General features: G+C 36.4%; 2 protein-coding genes and 1 pseudogene across 11 annotated transcripts in view; 1 reads left to right on the top strand and 2 right to left on the bottom strand.

Moving 5' to 3' along the window:
- The window catches only part of LOC308503637 (carotenoid-cleaving dioxygenase, mitochondrial-like), a 37,214-nt gene extending 24,280 nt beyond the window's left edge, over positions 1–12,934 (bottom strand). For 5 of the 9 annotated variants that reach the window (XM_081063088.1, XM_081063091.1, XM_081063089.1 and 2 more), the window contains exon 1: positions 12,787–12,928. In XM_081063088.1, the coding sequence (XP_080919214.1) occupies positions 12,787–12,874 (88 nt within the window). In that variant the 5' untranslated portion in view covers positions 12,875–12,928. Of the gene's footprint in view, positions 1–8,504; positions 8,664–12,786 lie in introns of all 9 variants that reach the window. The other 4 variants (XM_081063096.1, XM_081063092.1, XM_081063090.1 and 1 more) reach the window with 4 other exon arrangements.
- On the top strand, positions 8,646–9,085 carry LOC308503638 (pre-mRNA-splicing regulator WTAP-like; annotated as a pseudogene). Its single transcript has one exon. The product of its transcript is annotated as a pre-mRNA-splicing regulator WTAP-like (transcript).
- Positions 12,935–15,805: 2,871 nt separating the features above from the next.
- Positions 15,806–19,125, bottom strand: LOC308503463 (testis-expressed protein 12-like; the record flags this gene model as incomplete). Its single annotated transcript, XM_081062739.1, has 4 exons — positions 15,806–15,946; positions 18,056–18,111; positions 18,209–18,320; positions 19,063–19,125. The coding sequence occupies 4 exons, from the start codon at positions 19,123–19,125 to the stop codon at positions 15,806–15,808; spliced, it is 372 nt and encodes a 123-aa protein (XP_080918865.1).
- Between the last annotated feature and the right edge of the window lie 4,666 nt (positions 19,126–23,791).

The raw sequence follows: 23,791 nt of genomic DNA, 5'->3' as shown, positions 1-23,791 counted from the left end.
CCAGCAAGAGTATAGTGGTATGACTCCCCTATCTATGGCTCCGTGGGAGTTCCTTTTTGGCCTTACCATATCCTGCATTCTTATATGGGGAGAGGGAGCTGAGACACTGCATGACAGTATATGTATATATACATATTTTTTCCCCTTTCTTTCTCTCTTCTTTTTTCTTTTCCTTGCCCTACTTTTGCTCCCTCTTTCCATTTTTCTATATTGATTTTTTTTTGGTTTTGCTATTTTTTGTTTTGTTTCTTTAGTTTTGTTTGTTTGTTTTTTGTAGTTTTAGTATTTTTGCCTGTATTGACCTTTGGTTGTTGGTTGTTTTTACATGTGAGTGTATTTGGTTTTTTCGTTGTTGTTGTGCTTGTTGATTTGTTTTGATCTGAAATTGCCCTACACCAGGGCCCAGCCCAAGAGGCACAAGATTCAACACACCCAGAGGCCAACTCCAGACCAAACCAGTGTGTTTACCAGGTTTGACCTACAAGAAGTGACACACCCAGAGGGAATTCTCTACAGGCATAAGAGCCCATAGAGGCCAAGCCTCATCTAAACAGTCAAGTGTCACGCAACAGCTCATCTATTGTGGGCAGAGCCAAGTCTCACAATTAGTCAGCCAGGAGTCAATCCCACCTACTGACAGGCCAAAAGCAATTAAAGCTCAACTTTAAGAGGACAATACACACAACACAAGGGTCCCCTCTGGAGCACACACACAGGAGAATAAGGAAGTGGTGCAAGAGAAATATAAAAGACACATACTACATAAGACCACCCAGGAAAGACTGAGAACCCTAGGGGATCTACCTAATACATAGAAGCAAACACAGAGTCAGCCAGAATGGGGAAACAAAGAAACATGTCCCAAATAAAAGAACAGAAGAAACCTCCAGAATTGGCTGATAAGAATCTTTAAGGAGCTTAGCGATGACATAGTGAAGGATAGAGAAATCATAAAGAACAAGCAGTTAGAACTAAAGAATACAGTAACTGAAATAAAGAACACACTTGAAGGAATTACCAGCAGGTTAGATGAGACAGAGGATCGAATCAGCGATTTAGAAGACACTTAGCAGAAATCACTCAAGCAGAACAACAAAAAGAAAAAAGAATAAAAAACAATGAAAATGGTTTAAGACATCTGTGGGATAACATCAAGCACAACAACATGCACACCATAGGAATACCAGCATGTGAAGAGAGGGAGCATGGGATTGAGAACATAGTTGCAGTAATAAAGTCCCAAAACTTCCCTAACCTGGTGAAGGAAATCGACGTCCAAGCCCAGGAAGTGCAGAGAGTTCCAACCAAGATGAACCCAAACAGGTCCACACCAAGATACATTACAGTTAAAATGGCAAAGGTTAAAGACAGAGAGAATCCTAAAAGCAGCAAGAGAAAGACAATGAGTTACATATGAGGGACCTTCTGTAAGACTATCAAATGACTTCTCTACAGAAACATTGCAGGCCAGAAGGGAGTGGCAGGATGTATTCAAAGTGATGAAAAACAAAGACCTACAACCTAGATTGCTTTATCCAGCAAGGCTATCATTTAAAATTGAAGGAGAGATGAAGAGCTTCCCAGAAAAGAATAAGCTAAAAGAATTCATTACCACCAAGTCAGCAATGCAAGAAATGTTAAAAGGGTTTCTGTAAATTGAGGATGGAAACAATCTAACTAAGAAGACCAGAAATACGAATAACAAAATGGCATAACTATGTATCAATCAATAATCACTTTAAATGTAAATGGATTAAATGCTCCATCAAAAGACATAGAGTGGCTGAATAGGTAAGAAAACAAGACCCTTGTATATGCTGTAAACAAGAGACTCACCTCAGATCAAAGGACACATACAGGCTGAAAGTGAAGGGTTGTAGTAAGATATTTCATGCAAATGGAAATGAGAAAACAGCTGCAGTAGCAATACTTATATCTGACAAATAGACTTTAAAATATACAATATAGAAGAATATTCTATATTCTTCTAAAATATATTCTAAAATAAAGAAGAATATCTTAAAAGAAAGAGATGGGCACTACATAATAATAAAGGGGTCAATCCAACAAGAGGATATAACCCTAGTAAGCATCTATGCACCCAATATAGGAGCACCTAAATATATAAAACAGATATTGACTGACCTAAAGACAGAGATCAACAGTAACACTATCATAGTTGGGGACTTCAACACACCATTAACAACAATGGACAGGTCCTCCAGGTAGAAAATAAACATGGAAACAGCGGCGTTAAATGACACATTAGACCAGTTCGATTTAATCAATATTTTTAGAGCATTTCACCCCAAAGCTGCAGAATATACATTCTTCTTGAGTGCACATGGAATATTTTCCAAGATAGACCACATGTTAGGCCACAAAACAAGTCTCAATAAATTTAAGAAAATTGAAATCATATCAAGTGTCTTTTTGGACTACAGTGCTATGAAATTAGAAATCAATTACAAGAAAAACTGGAAGTAACACAAATACGTGGAGGCTAAATAACATGTTACTAAATAATGAATGGGTCAACCATGAGATCAAGGAAGAAATCAAAAGATATCTCAAGAGAAACAAAAATATAACGACCCAAAGTCTATGAGACACAGCGAAAGCAATCCTAACAGGGAAATTCATAACAATGCAGGTCTACCTAAAGAAACAAGAAAAATCAGAAATCAACAGTTTATCCTCATACTTAAGGGATCTGGAAAAAGAACAGTAAAATAAGTCCAAAGGGAGTACAAGGAAGGAGATAATAAAGATCAGAGTGGAAATAAATGAAATAGAAATCAGGAAAATGATATAAAAGATCAACGAATCCAAGACTTGGTTTTTAGAGAAGATAAAATCGACAAACCTTTAGCCAGACTCATCAAAAACAAGAGAGAGAGGACCCAAATTAATAAAATCAGAAATGAAAGAGGAAAAGTGACAAGAGACACCACAGAAATACAAAAAATTTTAAGAAATTAATATGAACTACATGCCAACAAATTAAACAATCTGGAAGAAAGGGATAATTTTCTAGAAGCGTACAACCTTCCAAGGCTAACTCAAAAAAGAAATGGAAAACCTGAATAGACTGATTACTACCAGGAAAATTGAATCAGTAATCAACAAGCTCCCAACAAAAAAAAAAAGCCCTGGACCAGATGGCTTTACAGGTGAATTTTACAAAACATTCAAAAAAGAATTATCACCTATTCTCCTCAAACTATTCCAAAAAATCCAAGAGGGAAGGCTCCGAAACACTTTTTAGGAGGCCACTATCACCCTGATCCCAAAATCAGACGAAGACATTACAAAAAAAGAAAACCACAGGCCAATATCCCTAATGAACATAGATGCAAAAATCCTCAACAAAATATTAGCAAACAGAATTCAGCAATACATTAAAAAGTCATACACCATGATCAAGTGGGATTCATTTCTCGTATGCAAGGTTCGTTCAACAGCCACAAATTAATTAATGTGGTACACCACATTAACAAAATGAAAAATAAAAGTCATATCATCATATCAAGATGCAGAAAAAGCATTTGACAAAATCCAGCAGCCATTTATGATTAAAAAAACTCTTAAGAAAGTGGGAATAGAGGGACCATATCTCAACATAATAAAGGCCATATGTGATAAACCCACAGCTACCATCATACTCCATGGGGAAAAGCTAAAACCATTCCCCTTAAGATCAGGAACAAAGCAAGGTTGCCCACTTTCACCACTTCTATTCAACATAGTTCTGGAAGTTCTAGCCACAGCAAACAGACAAGAAAAAGAAATAAAAGGTATCCAAATTGGTAAGGGGTAAGTAAAATTGCCATATGTAGATGACATGGTACTATATGTAGGGAACCCAAAAGACTCCACCGAAAAGCTATTAGAACTGATAAATGAATAGTAAAGTAGCAGGATACAAAATAAATGTTCAGAAATCAGTTGCATTTGTATATACCAATAATAAACTATTAGAAGGAGAAATTAAGAAAACAGTCCCATTTACAATTGCTTCAAAGACTATAAAATACTAGGAATAAATTTAACCAAAGAAGTAAAAGACCTGTACTCAGAAAATTATAAGACACTAAGGAGAGAAATTAAAGAAGATACAAATAGATGGAAACACATACCATGCTCAAGGATAGGAAGAATTAATATATTTAAAATGTCCATACGGCCTAAGGCAATATACAGATTTAATGCAATTCCTATCAAACTACCAAGGACATTTTTCACAGAAATAGAATATATAATCCTAAAATTTATATGGAACCATAAAAGACCCCGGATAGCCTCGGCAATCTTGAGAAATAAGAACAAAGTGGGAAGTATCACGATACCTGAAATCAAATTATACTACAAGGCTACAGTAATCAAAATAGCACGACACTGGCATAAAAAACAGACATACAGGTCATTGGAACAGAATAGAGAGCCCAGAAATAAATCCATGCCTATATGGTCATTTAATCTGTGACAGGGGAAGCAAGAATATATATAGTGGTAAAACAGTCTATTCAATAAATGGTGCTGGGAAACCTGGACAGACACATGCAAAAAAATGAAGCTGGACCATCTCCTTACATTATGTACAAGAATAAATTCAAAATGGATTAAAGACTTAAATGTGGGATCTGAAACCATAAAACTCCTAGAAGAAAATATAGGAAAAAAGTTTGCAGAAATTTCCCTTAGTAATATTTTTACTGATATATCCCCTCAGGCAAGGGAAGTAAGAGGAAAAATACACATATTGGATTGTGTCAAAATAAAAGTTTTTTCACAGCAAAGGAAACCATCAATAAAACAAAACCGCATCCTACTGAATGGGAGAAGATATCTGTCAATGACATATCTCATACGTGGTTAATATCCAAAATTTATTTTTTTTTTTATTAATTAATTTATTTATTAGTTTCAGGTGTACAAAACAAGGTAATACTTAGACGTTCATCATTTATATCCCTCATACTGTGAACCCCCCTCCCCCCATCCACTATCCCTCCGACCTCACACTGAACCATCACATTATATATATAAAATTATAGTTGGCATTCATTAATGTTTAGCTTCTGATGTACAATGCCATGATCAGGTATCCACAGTATCCCTGAGGTGGTCTCCCAAATAGGACGCATGTCCATCGGATACCCAACAAAATCTTTACAACATTATAGAATACCTTCCCCAAATTAATTTTCAAAAGAAAAACCCTGAGGCCATCTTGTGGTTACCAGCTGCTTCCAAATCCCTTCACCTTTCCCCTTATCCCCAACCCCCTCCCACACACCCATCTAACCACTCTCGGTTTTTTCTCTGCGTCCCCAAAACTGACTCTGATTAGTTCATTCACATAGTCTTTTCTTTAGATTCCATATATAAGTGAGATCATATGGTACTTGTCTTTCTCTTTCTGACTTATTTCACTTAACATAATGTTCTCTAGATCCATCCATGTTGCTGCAAATGATAAGATTTCTTTCTTCTTTATGGCTGCGTAATACTCCATTGTATAAATGTACCACAGCTTCTTAATCCAGTCATCTACCGATGGGCATTTTGGTTGTTTCCATATCTTGGCTATTGTGTAAAGTGCTGCAATAAACATAGGAGTGCATACAGATTTTTGAATTGGAGTTTTGGATTTCTCCGGGTAGATGCCTAGGAGTGGAATTACTGGATCATAGGGTAGTTCCATTTTCAGATTCCTGAGATACCTCCATACTGTTTTCCATAGTGGCTGCACTAATCTGCAGTCCCACCAACAGTGCACTAGCGTTCCCTTTTCTCCACATCCGCGCCAGCATTTGTTGTTTGTTGATTTATTGATAATAGCCATTTTGACTGGAGTGAGGTGGTATCTCATTGTGGTTTTTATTTGCATTTCTCTGATGGTTAGTGAGGTTGAGCATTTCTTCATATGTCTTCTTGCCTTCTGTATGTCCTTCTTAGAGAAATGTCTCCCCAAGTCCTCTGCCCATTTTTTAATTGGGTTGTTTGTTTTTTTGGAGTTGAGTTGAGTAAGTTTTTTATAGATTTGTGATATTAATCCCTTATCAGATATATCATTGGCAAATATCTTTTCCCATACAGTAGGATCCCTTTTTGTTTTATTGATGGTTTCCTTTGCTGTGAAAAAACTTTTTAGTTTGATGTAATCCCACATGTTTATTTTTTCTCTTACTTCGCTCGCGCGAGGGGATATATCAGTGAAAATCTTACTCCGGGTAATGTCCATGAAGTTTCTTCCTATATTTTCTTCTAGATATTTTATGGTTTCAGATCTTACATTTAAGTCTTTAAGCCATTTTGAATTTGTTTTTGTATATGGTGTAAGGAGGTGGTCCAGCTTCATTTTCTTGCATGTGTCCGTCCAGGTTTCCCAACACCACTTATTGAACAGACTATCTTTACCCCATCGTACATTCTTGCTTCCATTGTCGTAGATTAGATGGGCATATAGGCATGGATTTACGTCTGGACTCTCTATTCTGTTCCATTGATCTATGTATCTATTTTTATGCCAGTACCATGTTGTTTTGATTACTGTAGCCTTGTAGTATAGTTTGAAATCAGGTATCGTTATACCTCCCACTTTGTTCTTATTTCTCAAGATTGCTGAGGCTATCCGGGGTCTTTTATGGTCCCATATAAATTTTAGGATTATATGTTCTATTTCTGTGAAAAACGTCGTTGGTAGTTTGATAGGAATTGCGTTGAATATAAAAACTCATTCAAGTTAACACCAAAAAAATAAACAACCCAATTGAAAAATGGGCAGAGGACATGAGGAGACATTTTTCTAAAGAGGACATACAGATGGTAAATAGACATATGAAAAAATGCTCAATCTCTAATCATTAAAGAAATGTGAAAATAAAAAAACGCATGAGATACTACCTCACCCCAGTCAAAATTGCTATCATCAATAAATCAACAAACCACAAGTGCTGGCAAGGATGTGGAGAAAAGAGATCCCTCATGCACTGCTGGTGGGATTGCAGATTGGTGCAGCCACTATGGAAATCAGTATGGAGATAAAAAACTGGAAATGGAATTACCTTATGACCTAGCAATTCCACTCCTAGGTATCTATCCGGAAAAATCCAAAACACTAATTCAAAAAAAAAATTATGCACCCTTATGTTTATTGCAGCACTATTCACAACAGCCAAGACATGGAAACAACTGAAATGCCCATCGGTAGACGACTGGATCAAGAAACTGTGGTACATTTATACATTGGAGTATTACTTGGCCATAAACAAGAATGAAATCTTACCATTTGCAACGATGTGGACGGACCTAGAGAACATTATGCTAAGTGAAATAAGTCAGATGGAGAAAGACAAATACCATATGACCTCATTTACATGTGGAATCTAAAGAATAGAATAAATGAACAAACTAATTAGAAACAGTCTCAGAGATATAGAGGAAAAACTGAGGGTTGCTAGATGGGAGTGAGGTGGAGATGAGCGAGAAAGTGAGAGGATTAGAAAGCACAATTGGTAACCACAAGATTGCCATGGGGATACGAAAGATAATTTGGAAATATAATCAACAATGTTGTAAAGATTTTGTAGGGTATCTGATGGACATTATTGTGTTATTAGGTTATTGTGTTATTAGGGAGACCAATTCAGGGATGGTGTAGATGCCTGGTCACTGCACTCACTGTACACCTGAAGCTGAATAATAATGAATGTTAACTATAATTTGTGTGTGTGTGTATGTATATGTACATATGTGTATACACATATAGTCACAAGAAGTGGAATTCAGCAGAAGGAATAGAGACAGTAGAAATGTAACGGCTGTATGCAATGTCAGAGGGGTAGTAGATTGGGAGAGGTGGGTTATCACTTTGTGAGGGGTATAAATGTCTAACTATTACATGGTTTTGTACACCTGAAACTAATAATAGAAATAAATAAAAAAGTAAGTAAGTAAGTAAATAATTAAATAAATAAATAAATAAATAAATAAATAAATAAATGAATAAAAGCAACACAGTGTAATACTTCGAAGTGTGGACCCAGGCTCTGCCAGTCTCTGGAATCCTTGCTTTCAAATCTTGGCCTACCATTCTCCAAATAAATAGCCTTGAATAAGACAACCTCTTTATGCTCTTCTCTCCTTTCTAAGATGGGGATGATATAATAATTCTTATTACTTCTAAGGCTATAAATAATAAATGAGTTAGGCTATGTGAAGGTTTTAGAAATTGTAAATATTTAAAAAACGTTAGCTATTATTCATGTGGTTTTTAATGATCAATCCAACAACATGTAATAGCTTGTTTCTTTGAGTTATTTATTCATTCAAGAAAGTGTTAGGCAGTGGCAAAGGATAAAAAGTATTAGAACCCTGATGTAAAGGAACTCAGTGCCTAGTAAACAGACATACAAGCCGATCACTTACACTGTAATCAGTGTTCTGTTTGAGCGTTATTTCTCAAAATATGGTCTGAGGACTACTTGAAACACAAATACCTGGTGCTATGCGGTGCAGCCCCTTCCTCAGTGCTTTGAGGCCCCTGGTCGGGCGCTGTGTTTTGCCTTTCCTCCCCGCGGTGGGGTCCGGCTGTGGGTGGCGGTTGCATCCCCATCGGGAGGCCACTGGTCAGATTCACGATGACCAACAAGGAACCTCTTCCCAAAAATGTTCAAGTGAGTGAAACAGACTTCAAAGTTATGACCCGAGACGAGAACAGTATGAAGCATATGTGCGAGCTTTGGAGGACAAGTACACAGATCTTAACTCTAATGACGTAACCGGCTTAAGGGAGTGAGAAGAAAACCTAAAGCAACAACAGCAAGAGTCTGCACACAGACAAAACATCCTTGTAATGGGACTTGCCACCACGGAGCAAGAGATGCAAGAGTGTACTACTCAAATGCAGTGCCGGAAGCAAGTCCAGCAGCCTAGTGGGGCCCAACTGAGATCAATAATGGTGGACCCAGCCATCAGCTTGTTTTTCCTAAAAATGAAAGGTGAACTGGAACAGACTAAAGACAAACTGGAACAAGCCCAAAATGAACTGAGTGCCTGGAAGTTTATGCCTGATAGGTAAACAAATCATACTCCCCAGTCAAGACTTCCCTGACATTCCCACTACGAGAAAGCTGTGGTGGGACGCCAAGTACTCGTTTCCACACCAAGACTCAGACTTTTTGAGCCAAAAAAAGCCACATTCTTATACTATCCAGCTTGTAATGGTTAATGTAAAACTTTCCAGATCATCCTTGTGTTTCAGCTTTTTTCTCTTCCCCCTCCCCTTGGCTCACAGGCCTGAAGAAGTGGCCACCTCCGAAAAATTCCCCTTCTAGAACATATAGACACTTGAGAAATGTTTCTGTTTGAAGAAAGTAGAGGGAGAAACAGAAGTCTTAAGTCTGGGGCACACTGTGTCTTCAGACAGTTTGAAAGAATGAAAACCTAGAGATTTAAAGTCATGAATTGAACATATAAAATTCCAGTAAAATGTAAAAATGGAATGCATCGCTCTTAACCTTGAGCGCAGTGACTTAGAGACACTGTATACAGTTTTGCCAGTAAGACTGTGGACTTGTGATTGTTGTTGAACTTATGGGTCAAACTCAAATGAGGTGAATTTTGCCTTTAAAGGGTTTATTTCCTAAGAAACAACTTAATAGCGATGAGAGAATCAACTAATAGATGTCAGTTCAAGTAGTTCATATATTTAACCATTTAGTTTGGGACTCTGTATTACTTGATCGAGCCTTAAATCAATGTGGTTTTAATCAATGGTTTGTTCTCTGAATGTTTGCTAATACTGTAGATAATCTCACCGACGACTGTACACACGTGAAGGTGTGGTATCAAACTTCAGGCTGAAACTGTTTGAAGCATTATAAACATTCATTTCACAACTAGATTGTATATAAGAATATTGGCTGTGATGGGACTCACTGTGTTCTTTTTCTTTAGTAGTGAAATTTATTAAATCCCCATTGCATTCAACAAGCACATTTTGAAAGAGAAGTGTCAATGGTGTTAATAGAGAAATGTGTTCCTTCATTGTATTTGGGCCTTTTGTATCGCACTCTTGATATTAAATTAAATATGCTTTGAAAAACAAAGAAAGAAAGAAATACCTGGTGCTATTGCTAAGATGTACGTTTACGGACTCCATTCCCGACCTACTAATTCAGAATCTCTGGGGTAGGGCAAGCAGGTGTTCTTAGGCATCCGAAATGTTGAGAATCACAATATTAGAAATATAAAGATGCGCTTTGAAAACGTAGAGGATAATTTAGAGAATTAGAGTTTAGAGAAAACTTAGAGGAAAACTTAGAGAATATTAATAAAACTACTTTTATTAATATTATGCATAACTGTCTTACTCTCCACTTAGATTAAAATAAATTCCCTGAGTTCTGGTATTTTACTTCTCTTACTTGAGTAAAATTAAATTGAATACCCTGACAGAATATTTGAATAGAGAGTCATGAATTTAAAACATTTTACATTTTAGAAGACAAATAAATGTCTGTATGTTCTGTACTCCATAGCATGCTGTTGGCAGTTTATTACATACTCTTTAAACTTTCCGTAGTACTTGATATTGTGGTCAACACCTCCTTAAACCCCTTTCTATTCTTGACTTCCAAGACATTGCACTTTTCTAACTTTTCTGCTCCCTCTTTGCTTGCTTTATGCCAGATTCACTACCTATTAGCTGATACTTTGGGCACGTTACTAAACACTCTGAGCCTCCAGGTTTTCAATGATAAAATGGGGATAATGAAGATAAAAGGAAGATAACACCTCCAGTTCAAGTCTATCATCATAACTTAATATAATGATTGTAGATAATTTCCAAATGTTAATTCCCTTTACTGGCTCCTCTTCCCCTTATCACCTCATGAATGTGTTCCTCAGGTCTGACCTTGGACCTTTACTCTTTACTCTCAGCATTCTTCTTTGGTAATCTCATCTAGACTCTTAATTTCACCAATTACTTTTTGTAGGTGACTCAACATGTCAAAAGAGAATTCATTTTCTGCCTTCCAAATCAACTTTCCTATCTGCTCAATCACCTAGCTTCAAAATCTCTGTGGGTCTTGAATCCGTCATCTTCACTGTCCCAACCACATTCACTTAGGGTTAAATTCTGCTGACTATACTAACAGAGGCCTGGAAAGAAGATGCTAAGGGGATGAGATAGGGTAGCCAGTATAAATTACTAGGGCTCAGAAGTTTGCAAGGGTGCCTGGGGCAAATCCTTTGCAAAGATTTGCCAGTCCACCTCTCCTGGGCAACCCCCCATCCCTCTGATTTTTCTTCTGGTTTGAACTTTTCCTCATCAACACTGATGTTTCAACTTCTCTTGCCTACCAGTCACTTTCTTTCTACTTTCCTAATTAAGGCCCTCACAAGCTGTTAGATGGACATTATCACAGCCTCTTATTTAGATAGAGAAACTAGATAGGGAAGCTATCTTCTAAACCTGAGTTTCCTAATTGGTTGGCCTCTTGATCCCATTAGCCCTTGGGATGGCCAGAGGCCCCAGACAATTGCCTCCAGCTCTTAGCAGTTCACTGAGGCTCCAGATCACATCCAATTTACTGCAGTGTAAGGTAAAACTATTATCATTTTTTATGGGTGTTATGATGTGAAAATGTTGGGAAGCACTGCTATTAAATTAATCTCAGTACAGATCTGATTGTATTACATATTCCTCCATAAAACCTTCACAAATGACTCCATTTTCTACCAAATAAAGTCTAAACTGCTTGTTTAGGCACTGCGGAAGGCACTGTATACTCTCACACCAACCTACCTGTCCAATTCTACCTCTCACTAATGCCTTCCACTGGAGCCAATCTGGACCACTCCCCATTCTCTCCTCTTCTCATAATTGTACCCTTCTCTTTATGTAGGCTATTTCCCATCTTCAGGTGAAATTCACTTATCTTCTCACCCTTCAACATCCAGCGTCCATGTCACCTGCTTTATAAGTCAACATTCCTATTTCCTATAGCAAGGACTGATCCTCCTTAATCTGAACTCACACAGCATCTGTTTCGGCTCTCTAATGGCACTTACTGTCATCTGTCTTGTGCAATAAAGACGAATATACTTCATAATTTCTACTACCAGTACTCCTTGAATACAGGGTCTTGTTTTTGCCTCCACCCCAGTGCCTAACACATTGCCTCACACTGAATTATTGAATTAAATAATTTTAAAGTTTATTGTGCACATCAGTATGATTTCTGATAGCATCATTATCAGCCAATTTCAAGAAATAAAATCATGTAACAATAACAGCTACAGTGAAAAGCTACAAAACAATAAACAGAGGTTTTAAGGCCATGCCTAGAATGCAAATAGAAGAACCAAACATTTATTAGGTTGGTGCAAAAGTAATTGCGGTTTTTGCAATTATTTTTAACCTTTTAAACCACAATTACTTTTGCACCAACCTAATACATTAGAATGTGTAACTGATTTTCAATTGAGAAAGTTCTAAAGAGTGAATGTTTTTCCTATTGCAGATCCAAGAGAAACCCTGAGTCCTGCCACTATGTCATATAAAATATACAAATTGGAAGGTTGTTTTCCTGATGACAAGTAAACAAATCCTGATTCTGTCTTCTTTAACTTCCAGTTCTACGGTGTTTCTGCCTATATCTGCTCCCCAAAGAGCGGAAAACTTCAGAAGCCCCCAGTATTCTTCAGGAAAGAGGCACAGAATTCTAAGTACAGGATGACAGGAATAGGAGGAGGGAGGGGCAAATCCCCTACCTGAGATCCAGTGTACCATCACAGAAAGGAATTCCCTTGCAATGGTAAAAAGACTGCTGACAAAACGGAGAAAGAGTTGAAAAAACATTTTTGTATCGCATTAGGTAACAGCAGATCCCATGATTTCCAAATTCTCACACTCATTAGCAGAGTGAATAAAGTGAAACATTTACTGGGCTGTCCATGGCTCACTGACAGAATAGGAGGGAATGGAAAGGTGGGGCTACAAAGCACCAGCAATCTCTCTTAGTCTCATTTCCATGACAAGTATTCCAATAACCTATTTATAATAAGTAGCTGTTTAAAATACTGAAATTGGACCACCAATTTAGGGTCTTCCTCCCTAAACCTTCTCTTTCAAATCTGCCCTTACACCACAATTCAGGTGATCCATGGGATCAATTTTACTCTGCCACTCCTCTCTGAAAGATTCAGCTCCCTTCCTTCTTTACAGAATAAAGTCCAAATTTAATCTGTCAACAAAGAACTCTATAATCTGGCCACAGCCTACCTTTTATCCTTTGTCTCTCTGCCCTTCTGGCATTTCATGCTTTCTTTTCTTTTCTATTCATTTAATTTACAAAACATTTTCTGACAACGTAGTGTGAATAAGCCCCTGTGAAGGTATACCCTTAAGAAACTTATAACCATATACAATTTTATTAATTTAACAAACATTTTTGAGCACCAATGTATCAAATACTGTGCTACAAATTGAGAATATCAAGAAACAAGCCTCAGTCCCTGCTCTCTAGAAGTTTAGATGATACATATTCCCCTTTGTGAATTCTCAGTCCAGTGAAATGACTATAAACATACATGTTTTTGTTCATCCAGGCCTTTAAACAAACTTTTTCATGCCTGAAATATCCTCCCTCTTTCAAAACCCTCCTTTCAAAAACCCACTTCAAAATCTACCACTCTGACCCCCTTGCCAAAGGCCTTCTAATAACTCCCAGCAAGACTTTTAGCAGTGCCACAGAGTACTTTTAACATTTATATATCACGTCTTTCCAGCAAAGACATGTAAGTGTATTTCAAAAAAGGAGTGGTTAAAATTGTCAAAACGTAGAAGAGTATCTTAAACTATTCTGTATTTCCCACAGTACCTAACAGAATATGACGTACAAAGATATTCAATATATTTTGATTTGTAATCAGTGAAAAATAATTTAACTTGAGATTTTACTGACATGAAAGAGGGACATTAGAAGTATAAATTAAAGGGCAATGGTATTCCTGCAACAGCATATCTCCAATGATGAGACAATTATTCTAGCTTATGTGGATAGTACCAAAGACATCAAAATTTGATAAAAATAAGCCTTAATTAGGCATTCAGGAACATTTACCCTGTGAGGTACCTACCTGTTTGACTAAACAATCACTTCCCTAGTCTTAATCATACCAAATGAAATGATCAAATCAATTCTCTAAACCTGAACAGGGAAGAATCAGATGCTGAACAATGGTGACACCATTAAGATATAGTAAGTATATTAAAAATCCATCCTGAAACAATCTGTTAGCCTTAGCTGTCCCATTAATAATAAATGCTTAGAAAAAATAACTCAAGAACATTTCTTATGATGGGCCAGTAGAGTCATTTTTGTATTCAGAAAATTCAAGAACTCTACTAGGTAACAGCATAATTCAAAACCCAGTTGATATGGCATATCAACTCAAATATACTTCTGATTGCATTTAATATTTTAAAATCCCATTTCTAACAGTTGTTTCATAAGCTTCCAACCTATCCTGTGCCATTAGTATATACCTCTACAACCTTAATAATTTTTCCACTTAATAACCAATATTAGTAAATATTTTATTTTACAGTTTTCAATCCTTTCTTGTATGAGTATTCATGTAATGTGATATATATGCCTCAAAATAGGAATGTGATGTAATGAGATTTTATTTTGACATTTAGAAGGCAGTAAGGCAAACATGCTGTCCACCTAATGAATGCTAAATTCCTTGTAGTATTGTTTGTAAATATGTCCAAATTTGTGACTGCTTATATTGGCAAGATATACATATAATAGATTGAATTACCTATATGGTTCAAAAATGGGTGCTGTGATTCGTAAAAATCTGATTAACATAATTATTACACATAATTATATAACATTGAAAATTTTCAATACAATAATAGTACCTTTCATCAAAGGGAGGATTTTTTTATAGCAAGATAAGTATTAGATATCCACTACCCCAAATTCAATTTCTGAACTATAATAAGATTGAAATGACTTACCAAGGTTGCCTTGTTGTTTAGCTAATCTCATTACTTCTGGACCGCTAATATTTATCCCATACCACAAACTGGTAAGGCTTCTGAGTACAATTCATTAACTGAAACATTGATATGGTTATATAAAAAAAGCAAACTCATACAAGGTTCTCGTTAGTAAATTCTGCTTTTTATTTTACCACTTTTATCACAAGAAAATAATTTTACACGAAGACCTTTTATTAGCCATGTATAACTAATAGTGAAAATAATCAAATAGTAATATTAAATAGCAACAGCACAGTTATAATTTATTACATATTCAGAAACTAGATAAATCACCTTTAAGTTTTAACTTTTTTATAATACCATGAAAAACATTTTTAAATGATCTCCAAAGCTATCAGCTCTTTAAACAAAATATTCTAAAAGAAAAAGTGCAATATTGTTAAACATTATCAAATTAACTCATTGAACGCTCTTTTAGAAGTTGAAGAAGGCTAGATTTAGGAGAAAAAAAGAAAGGAATCCATATATAACTTAAGTAATACACTTTTATGAAATCTGCCAAATAGTTGACCCTCAAAAGAAAAGCTACAAACTTTATTTTAACATCCAGTTAAAGCCCCTTTTAAATCTAGAAAAGAAACTCAAGGAGTTTCCCCTTCTTATGTTTAAGGTATACGTTTTCTTTAACAACTAGAAAGCTCTCAGAGCATAGATGTCATTCTTTCACTACAACAATAATGGTTTAAATTCTCAGCTTATTTAAAGTATACAATCTTATATGTGCAATGTGTTTGCAATCACTGTAAACCTCTGTCTCAGCAGCTCTCTTTTTTGTATTAGAAAGTTTTCAATAGTATCGGCTTCTTTAAAGAGTCCATCTATCTCGTCAATAAAAGATGCGTCTACTGCTGCTCTCTCACTAAAGGGAGAAAGTTTTACATTAAACTAAATAGCCGTAACACAACTATAAATAGTCTAAACACACTATCATAGTGATGCTCTTTATTAAGCTACGTTTGTTAGCTATTTCATTTAAATAGCTTCGTACATCGAAAAGCTTTAGTAATTTCCACTCTTCAGCAAAAGTTAAATTAATTCCACATATATTTTTGATTACTCAAAGTCTCCTGACACCAGAGACTACGTATAATATAGATAATAATTCTAATATTAAACTATACATAGCCATGCTTCACTTAATGAAGGGGATATGTTTAGAGAAATGTGTCATCAGGGAATTTTGTCATTGTGTGAACATCACAGCGTGCACTTACACAAACCTAGATGGTACAGCCTACTACACACCTAGGCTATAGTGTATAGTCTATAGCTCCTAGGCTATAAACCTGTACAGCATATTACTGTCCTGAAAACTGTAGGCAATTGTAACAAAACAGTAAGTATTTATTTATCTAAACAGAGAAATGGTAAAGAACAGCATAAAATATTAGAAAACAGTATAGCTGTATAGGGCACTTACCATGAATGGAGCTTACAAGGCTGGAAGTTGCTCTGGGTGAGTCAGTGAGTGGTGAGTGAAAATGAAGGCCTAGGACATTACTGTACACTGCTGTAGGCTTTATAAACACTGCTCCACAGCCCTCCCCCTGCTTCCTCTGATAGTGTCAGAAATAGAACCCTGAAGCTGTCAATGCTGCTCCATCAATAGTAATGTGGGCTAGACTGACTGGAAATATCCCGGAGAAACTGGCTGGGTAAGGTGGAAATCACTGTAACAGTGACTGTCAGGAGGAAGTGAAAGGTGGTCTGAGGCTCAGTAGGAATTAGAAATCAAGACGGAGAGAAAAAGGAAAATAGGGGATTGTCATGGCAATGTGGTTTGCCTATTGCATGTTGCAGCGGTAGTCATATTAAGGAACTTTGTATATATTCAATAAAAGTGTATTTAACATGGAGAGGGTATAGAACTGAGGACTCAATATTTTCACTTTGGAAATTTGTTTTTAGTTCCATTGACCTTATCGGGCACAAAGAGCTCTCTCTGAGAGCCCTGAATTGATGGAAGAAACAAAACTTTGCTTTACATCATTACAACCTGAAAATATTTCCAAAGTAGAGGAACAGGCTTGTTCCTCACTACCCAAAAAAAGATTTTACTAAATTGCAGTGGAACTTAATACTTTTTAACGTAGCGCCTGCAGAACTGTGTACGTGTACAGGATATCAGGTCCTCCACAAAGAATTCTGAAGGCTATCAACCTAGACCTGGTAGGGCCACAGCACCGTATGAATATGTAGGAAATAGGCTTCACTGTGCCGAAACACATCAGTGGCTGACTGATTGGGATGTAATTAGTGCACTGAAAATTGAGGGGCCCTGGGTACGAGAGAATCCATTGCCAAGCCTCACAGTTACTGCTCCCATCAGAGAAAAAACTTCCTTCGAAACCACAAATCCCTGCATTTCTTACAGGAAATCAGCTCCATTATAATCCTATGAACTACTGTCGTATCTGTGGTCTGTTGCTGACTGAAACATTGCTATGTGGTGCATAACTATACATTATTTTAACAGCCACATAAACCATTATTCAAATAGAATGACTAGTACTTCAAAAAAGCACCTTATAAAACATGATAACGTCAGGACAATAAAATATTTAAATGCAACCTTCAAATATATGCAGATAATATTTAAATATTTCATAAATACATTTGTTTTATCTTTAATATCACTCTATTATTAACTTCACCAGATGGTATTGTTCTCAAAGAGGTCTTTTTTCATAAAATTTTAAATGTTCTATCATCTAATTAGAGACCAAAATATGTCCAGCCTACTATTAGTTTTGGTAATAGCAAAACACAGGACGTTTAGTGGAAAAGTTGGAGTTATTCTTTGAGAGCAACCAACTAATCTATTTTAAGACATTGAGGTAGAATAAAAAATTCCAAAATTATAATTACTGGATAGGTTCCACAGCCACTGAACTAAAGTTACCATTATGGAATTTCAGAAAAAAATTTCTAAGATGAAGACTCAAGAGAATATACTATAAGTACTTGCCTTAAGATCTTTGCATATGTAGACAACATTAGATTAATTTCCTTGCTCATATCTATTAAAAAAATCAGAGTTAAGTTGTGAAATATAATAAACCTTCTGTATTACAAGATAAATTTATAGAAATATAAGCAAGCATTTTTATACATCACCATTCAAATCTCTTTCCAGGGCTTCATCTTTATAAAACAGTCCAGAGCTCTCAGAGAAAGAGGAATCTGATTTTCCAAGAGAGGATAGATGTGGACTATCTGGCATTTGAGGCTAATACAAGAACGTAAAGAAAACAGGTAAACAGTCAACAAGATCCTTAGGACATATACATTCTGTTAAAAAAAAAAAAAAAGCAAACATGCTAGATATTTTGTTCTTGTGTCCTAATTAGTCATTTGAAATTTTATTACCAAGGAAACTTTTAGTTCCAACAAGCATCTTGTTCAATATACTAAATTTTATTCTAATTTTTATTAGACTTTCATGTGGTATTAATCCCAGATAAGAAAGTTTCCTGTATCTTGAACCAGTAGATACTTCCATAGAAATATAGCAAAACTCTCATTTAGACAATAGCCAAATGCTTAAAAAATTTTGCAAGATAACATAATCTTTAAGTGAGCAAGTAATGTCCCAACATGCAAACTCACCAATTGGTGAGGGTACTAGTGAAAAAAGGCAGGATACAGTATTCTTTAAAAAATCAGCAACTCCACTACCTAGGTATCCTATTTATGATATCAAAATTATTAAAGTCCTACATATCATAAAGGCATGAACCCATTTTCTGTCTCTAGATCTCAACTTACAACAAAGAAATCTCCCAAATCTTTCTTGGAGGCTTTCTCATATGCTTACTAAAAAATATGCTGGAGTTAACATAGCTCCTTCTGGGCCCATCCTGGCTCTTGGAATATGAACACTTAAATTCCACTTATCAATAAAGCTTTCTTAAATGGAAGAAGTTTGACAACTACATAACAGATTAAGCCTCCAGAAACATAGAGATTACCTCCAACTCTCTTGATCTCTTGCAATTTCTAGTATCAGTTTTCATAACGTGATTTGCCATCATATTCTGGAGGCAACTGCTGCAAAATTAAGAGCAATGTCAAATGTAAGTAAAAACTCCATGCTACAGATCTCTTCAATCCTTCCCTTTCCACTCCTACTGCCAGTTTACTCCAGGCTTTCATTATCTGTCACTTACCTACTACTCTATTTCATGCTGTCAACTGCTATTTGGAGAGTCTTTCAAAACTCTAATTACTGCATTCCCCTATCTCAAAATTTTTCCGTTTGTCACTGTTCCCGAATAAGTTCATCTATGCAAAGTCCTGCATCACCTGGGGTCAACCTACTATCCCCATGACTTTCATCTATTCCCTCTATGTACAGTCAGGCAAATTAGTCTCTGGGACTTCTGCCTTGTTTCAGGATTCATTTAAGATTCTTCTACCTTCATAATATCTTAATGTTGAAATCAACCTTGATAGTTCATCTAAGACAATTCCATACTTCACAGACATGAAAACGGGGAGAGATATTTGACCAAGTTCAAACAAGTAAAACTGGGCCAGATTAGAACCAAGATTGCGTTTATGCTGAGGTTCTCTCCACTGTCCTATCTTGCATTCATATAGCATCAAATTTTACTTTTAAATTACTTTCCCATAAATCCTAAAGGTAATTTACCTAGGAGTCTGAAAGATTAAGTTTAAACTTAAAGAAAACATGTTGAAACCTAGAATGATATAGTCTCTACATCTTACAAGACGAGGAACCCTGTCTACACTCAAGTTACCAGTTTACTTAGCTTGTTTTTTCAGAAACTATGCTAACCTGGATAATTGTAATGAATCTCTTTTAGTCACCTATAATACTCACATATATATATGCATATATACACATATATATGCGTATATATATATATATATATATATATATATATATATATATATATGACAGAAAGACAGCAACAATAATAAAGATGTTGGTTTACTAAATTCTGTATAAGGCTTCTACATTCCTGTCACTACCTTTCTAGGAGTGTATCAGTTTAAGGGCCGAAATAGGAATAGGTAGAAAACAATACACATGTACTGTGCTCGCTTTGCCTTGGAAATTTTGAAAACGTTTCAGAGAAGCCAGCATGAGCGTTGTTCTCTTCTCCCTTCCCCTTTTTCTCTTCTCTCCTCTTCCTCCTCTCCTCTCTCAAAATAACTACACGGGCACATATCAAATGAAAACTTTTAAAATCAGTTGTTTCTGTAAAAAATTAATTAATTTCTCCGTCACAACTTAGGGACTCAGATGAATCCTGATCAAGAGATTGGGCCTCGTCCTGTGACAAACACCATTCACAGCCACTGCCCCCAGCTATGCAATCTAAGGCCTTGGAGATTTAGTCATTACCAAGCCCTACCCCTTTGCCTTATACAACTGTTTTTCTTCTAGTCTTCTTTTTCTCCTCAACACCGCGTCCGTCCCGGCCATTTTACCCATCTTGTCTCTCACTTCCGCCTCCCTCTCCTCTCCTCCCTACTTGTGACTCAGTCCCCCTAGAAATCCTGAGAGGCAGGATCCATCCTCTTTCACTGCCTTCTTTCACACTCCCACAGGTGGACACCCCTCCAGCCCAAACCCAAGACCAGGTTACTACATGGCGGCGGCGTCAGGACCTTCCTCTTCAGCGAAAGCGCGGGAATGAAGAGGCCGGGTGAGCCCAAGTGCGCAGACTCCGTGAGGGACGGCGTCTGGCGTCAGGGCGTTCAGCGCACACCAATCACGTAATGCGGCTGCGCAGCCTCCGGACGCCAGGAGAAGGCCTGCCCGGCATGGGGCGCTCAGGGGCTGCCAGGAAAAGCGGCTCTCTTCCGCTTCTTTCTCATCTTCCCTTCCACTTGAAATCTATGTAAAAGGAAAAATCTCTCCCCTCCACCCAGTGTGTGTTTGGGGAAGAAGGGAAAAATCTGAGATTGGTCTCTCCGGAAAGAACGTGGAAGCATTGCCAGAGCAAGGCCAAACTGTGTGAGGCCGCTTGGAATCTCAGTAAAGGAACACAAACTAGTACACCCAGCACCACTTTTTAGGTCAAGTTACATCTTATTCCAGATGGTTTGTGTGAAGGAAGAGTTTATACCTGAGTTCCCCTGGCCTGCAAGCAAGATTTCTAGATGAGAGCCTCCATTCCTTAACTTCTTTTTCTCTGTTGCAACTAAACTTTCAGAAACACACCCTTTTAGAAAATTACTTGCTTCATGTGTCAGTAAGTTTAGTCTTAATTGACAACCTTAGACTTAATTGACAGCTTTCAAAAAATATTTTGTAACATTCATGACCCACATACTTGAAGCTAGCCTCATTGGGTGCTTTAATGTTCTGACTTTGACCTGCAATTTAAAAGATAGACATTCTAAACTAATGCCTAGTTAGCTGATGTGGAAGAAAAAAAGAATATCAGCTCATAAAACAAAGGTCAATGACACCTCCCATAAATTCCAAGTACACGATCTTATTTATACCTGTCAAAATTTATGGAGACCATAACCTAGACTGGATTAGGGAGCTCTCACACCCTATGTCCTTTAAAAGCCCGACAGATAGAACTCTATAACAGCTGTAGGGTTGTTTGTGAAAGCCCCTCTTCTTACTTTCCTCTCTGCAAAGTACCTCCTCCATCTTTATCCAGTGTGAAGCTCCCCATGGCTCACCAGGGCTGCAAGTTTTGGATTGCAGTCCTTTCTTTTTTCTGAGTAAATCCTTTTTGGTGATGGAATACCTACTGGACTCTTGTTTATGGTTAACACACCTTAGCAAATTAGATTTAACATATAAAATTTAATGTTTTCCCCCTTTGGCTTATTTAAATGTCAGTTGTCATAAAGACTTGTAAGCATTACGTGTGTATGTTTATTTATTGGTTGGTTGTGAAAAAACCAATTGATTTAAATAAGTTTCTAGGAAACAGGTATTCATTTTGTTTTAACTTGATTTGCTAATATTGTGAACTATCAGACACTTAATAAAATGAGGCTAGATAATTGTGGTGTAGTTATTGAGAAGTTAGTGAGAGACTTTAAAGAATCCCAATCATTGTCTGAGGACTGATAACAATCTGTTGAGATTTTCCCCACCTATGGTAAAATAAGGGGAAAAGTAATGAAAATTTCATAAATCCAGGGTATTTACTTTAAAGGATTCAGTTATTCTGATACTATGTCCTTACCAATCTTTTTGGTGGTAAAGTGTCCTTTCATGAAATAAAAATATAAAGAATTTTTAGATTTTTCAATGTCCTTTCCTTACTTAGTGAAATATAAAGTTTTCCACTCTGTTTATCTTTTCTTCATTATTATCATTATTGTTATAATTATTTTTATGGTCCACTAAATCCAAAAGTGTGGGAAATACTGATCTAATTTCCTCTCCCAGCCTTCACATTGTATGATCTCTAAATGGGTAGTTATTTAGTTCTTAAAATATTTCCAGGAAAAATGATTCCATCTAATCATAAATGTTTACATCAGATTAAAAGAATACCATGGACATTTTATCCTATTTTTCAAATTGTATCTCCATTGTATAAACTAAATGAGTAAGAATAAGTGAGAGCGTGTGGAGGGTTGTAGTTGTCTAGTGCTTTGAAATATTCAAAGGGCTATCATCATCTCATTAAATCTTCACAAACAACCCTATGAAGTAGGCAGGACATGGAGACATTTGCGTTACTCTATATCAAATAAAAAAATGTTTGTCCCAAAACTAAGAAATGGGTTAAATTATGCATTCTACATCTTTACAGCTGGAGAAAAATAATTGGCAATTGGCCATTTAACATTAACTTCTTAGGTGCTTTGCTACTGATCACCTTTTGACTCTACTTCATGCTTTCATGTTAATTGGCCCAATTAGACACTACAATTGGAGGATGAAAACTTGTTATTTCAATTTCAATCATGTGTATTCTTATATGCTTCTTAAATGTGCTTTTTTTTTTCTGCTGATAACTACCACACCAAGCACCTCTGACCATCTTACCACAGACTTCCTTTGTAATCACTACTGTGGACATGATGTTTTTATGACCTTATGAAATAAAAACACTATCTTGTTAAAAGCAAAACAAAAGAAATTACAACCAACTGTTTATATAAGCATTTTGTTTCTTAACCCTAGAAGCCCTCTATTTCCATACAGTCTCTGTACCAGCAAAAAAGCAAAACAAACAAACAAACAAAAAGTCACTCATAATTCCCTTGCTAGAAAGGCAATACAATGTAGCCTTTCAAGAGAAACCACATTCAAGAGAAAATTGTCTAAGAAACCTTGTTTCTGCTAATTATTTTCAAGGCTGTCACATTTATACTCTGCTTTTCAAAAGTTACATTTTAGGTGCTATCATTGCATGAGAGGAATTATTCTAATAGGGCTAATTATTCAGCACTGTTAGCTAAGAAAGTTTTGTGCTGAAAGGGGAGTAGAAAGTCTCAAACAGATTAATGTGAGAAAGATGCTTCTAATTAACCAAGCAGGTGCTTTTTTTAAAGTTGCTTGGGTGTACTTTTGAAAGAGGTACAAGTTTAGGATTGTCAGAACTCCAACTTTTACAGAGAAATTATTTCGTTAAAATAGCGATTTTACGTTAAAGAATTATCCATATTCTCTGACAATTTAAGTCCTATTGCCTAAGAAAGAGCCCACATTTGAAGGCAGGTCCAAGGCATGCCAGGAGTCTCCTC

This window comes from Rhinolophus hipposideros, assembly GCF_964194185.1.
Source record: "Rhinolophus hipposideros genome assembly, chromosome: 10".
Classification (NCBI taxonomy): domain Eukaryota; kingdom Metazoa; phylum Chordata; class Mammalia; order Chiroptera; family Rhinolophidae; genus Rhinolophus; species Rhinolophus hipposideros.
Note: the sequence above shows the minus strand (reverse complement) of the source record. Positions and strands in the feature narration are given on the sequence as shown.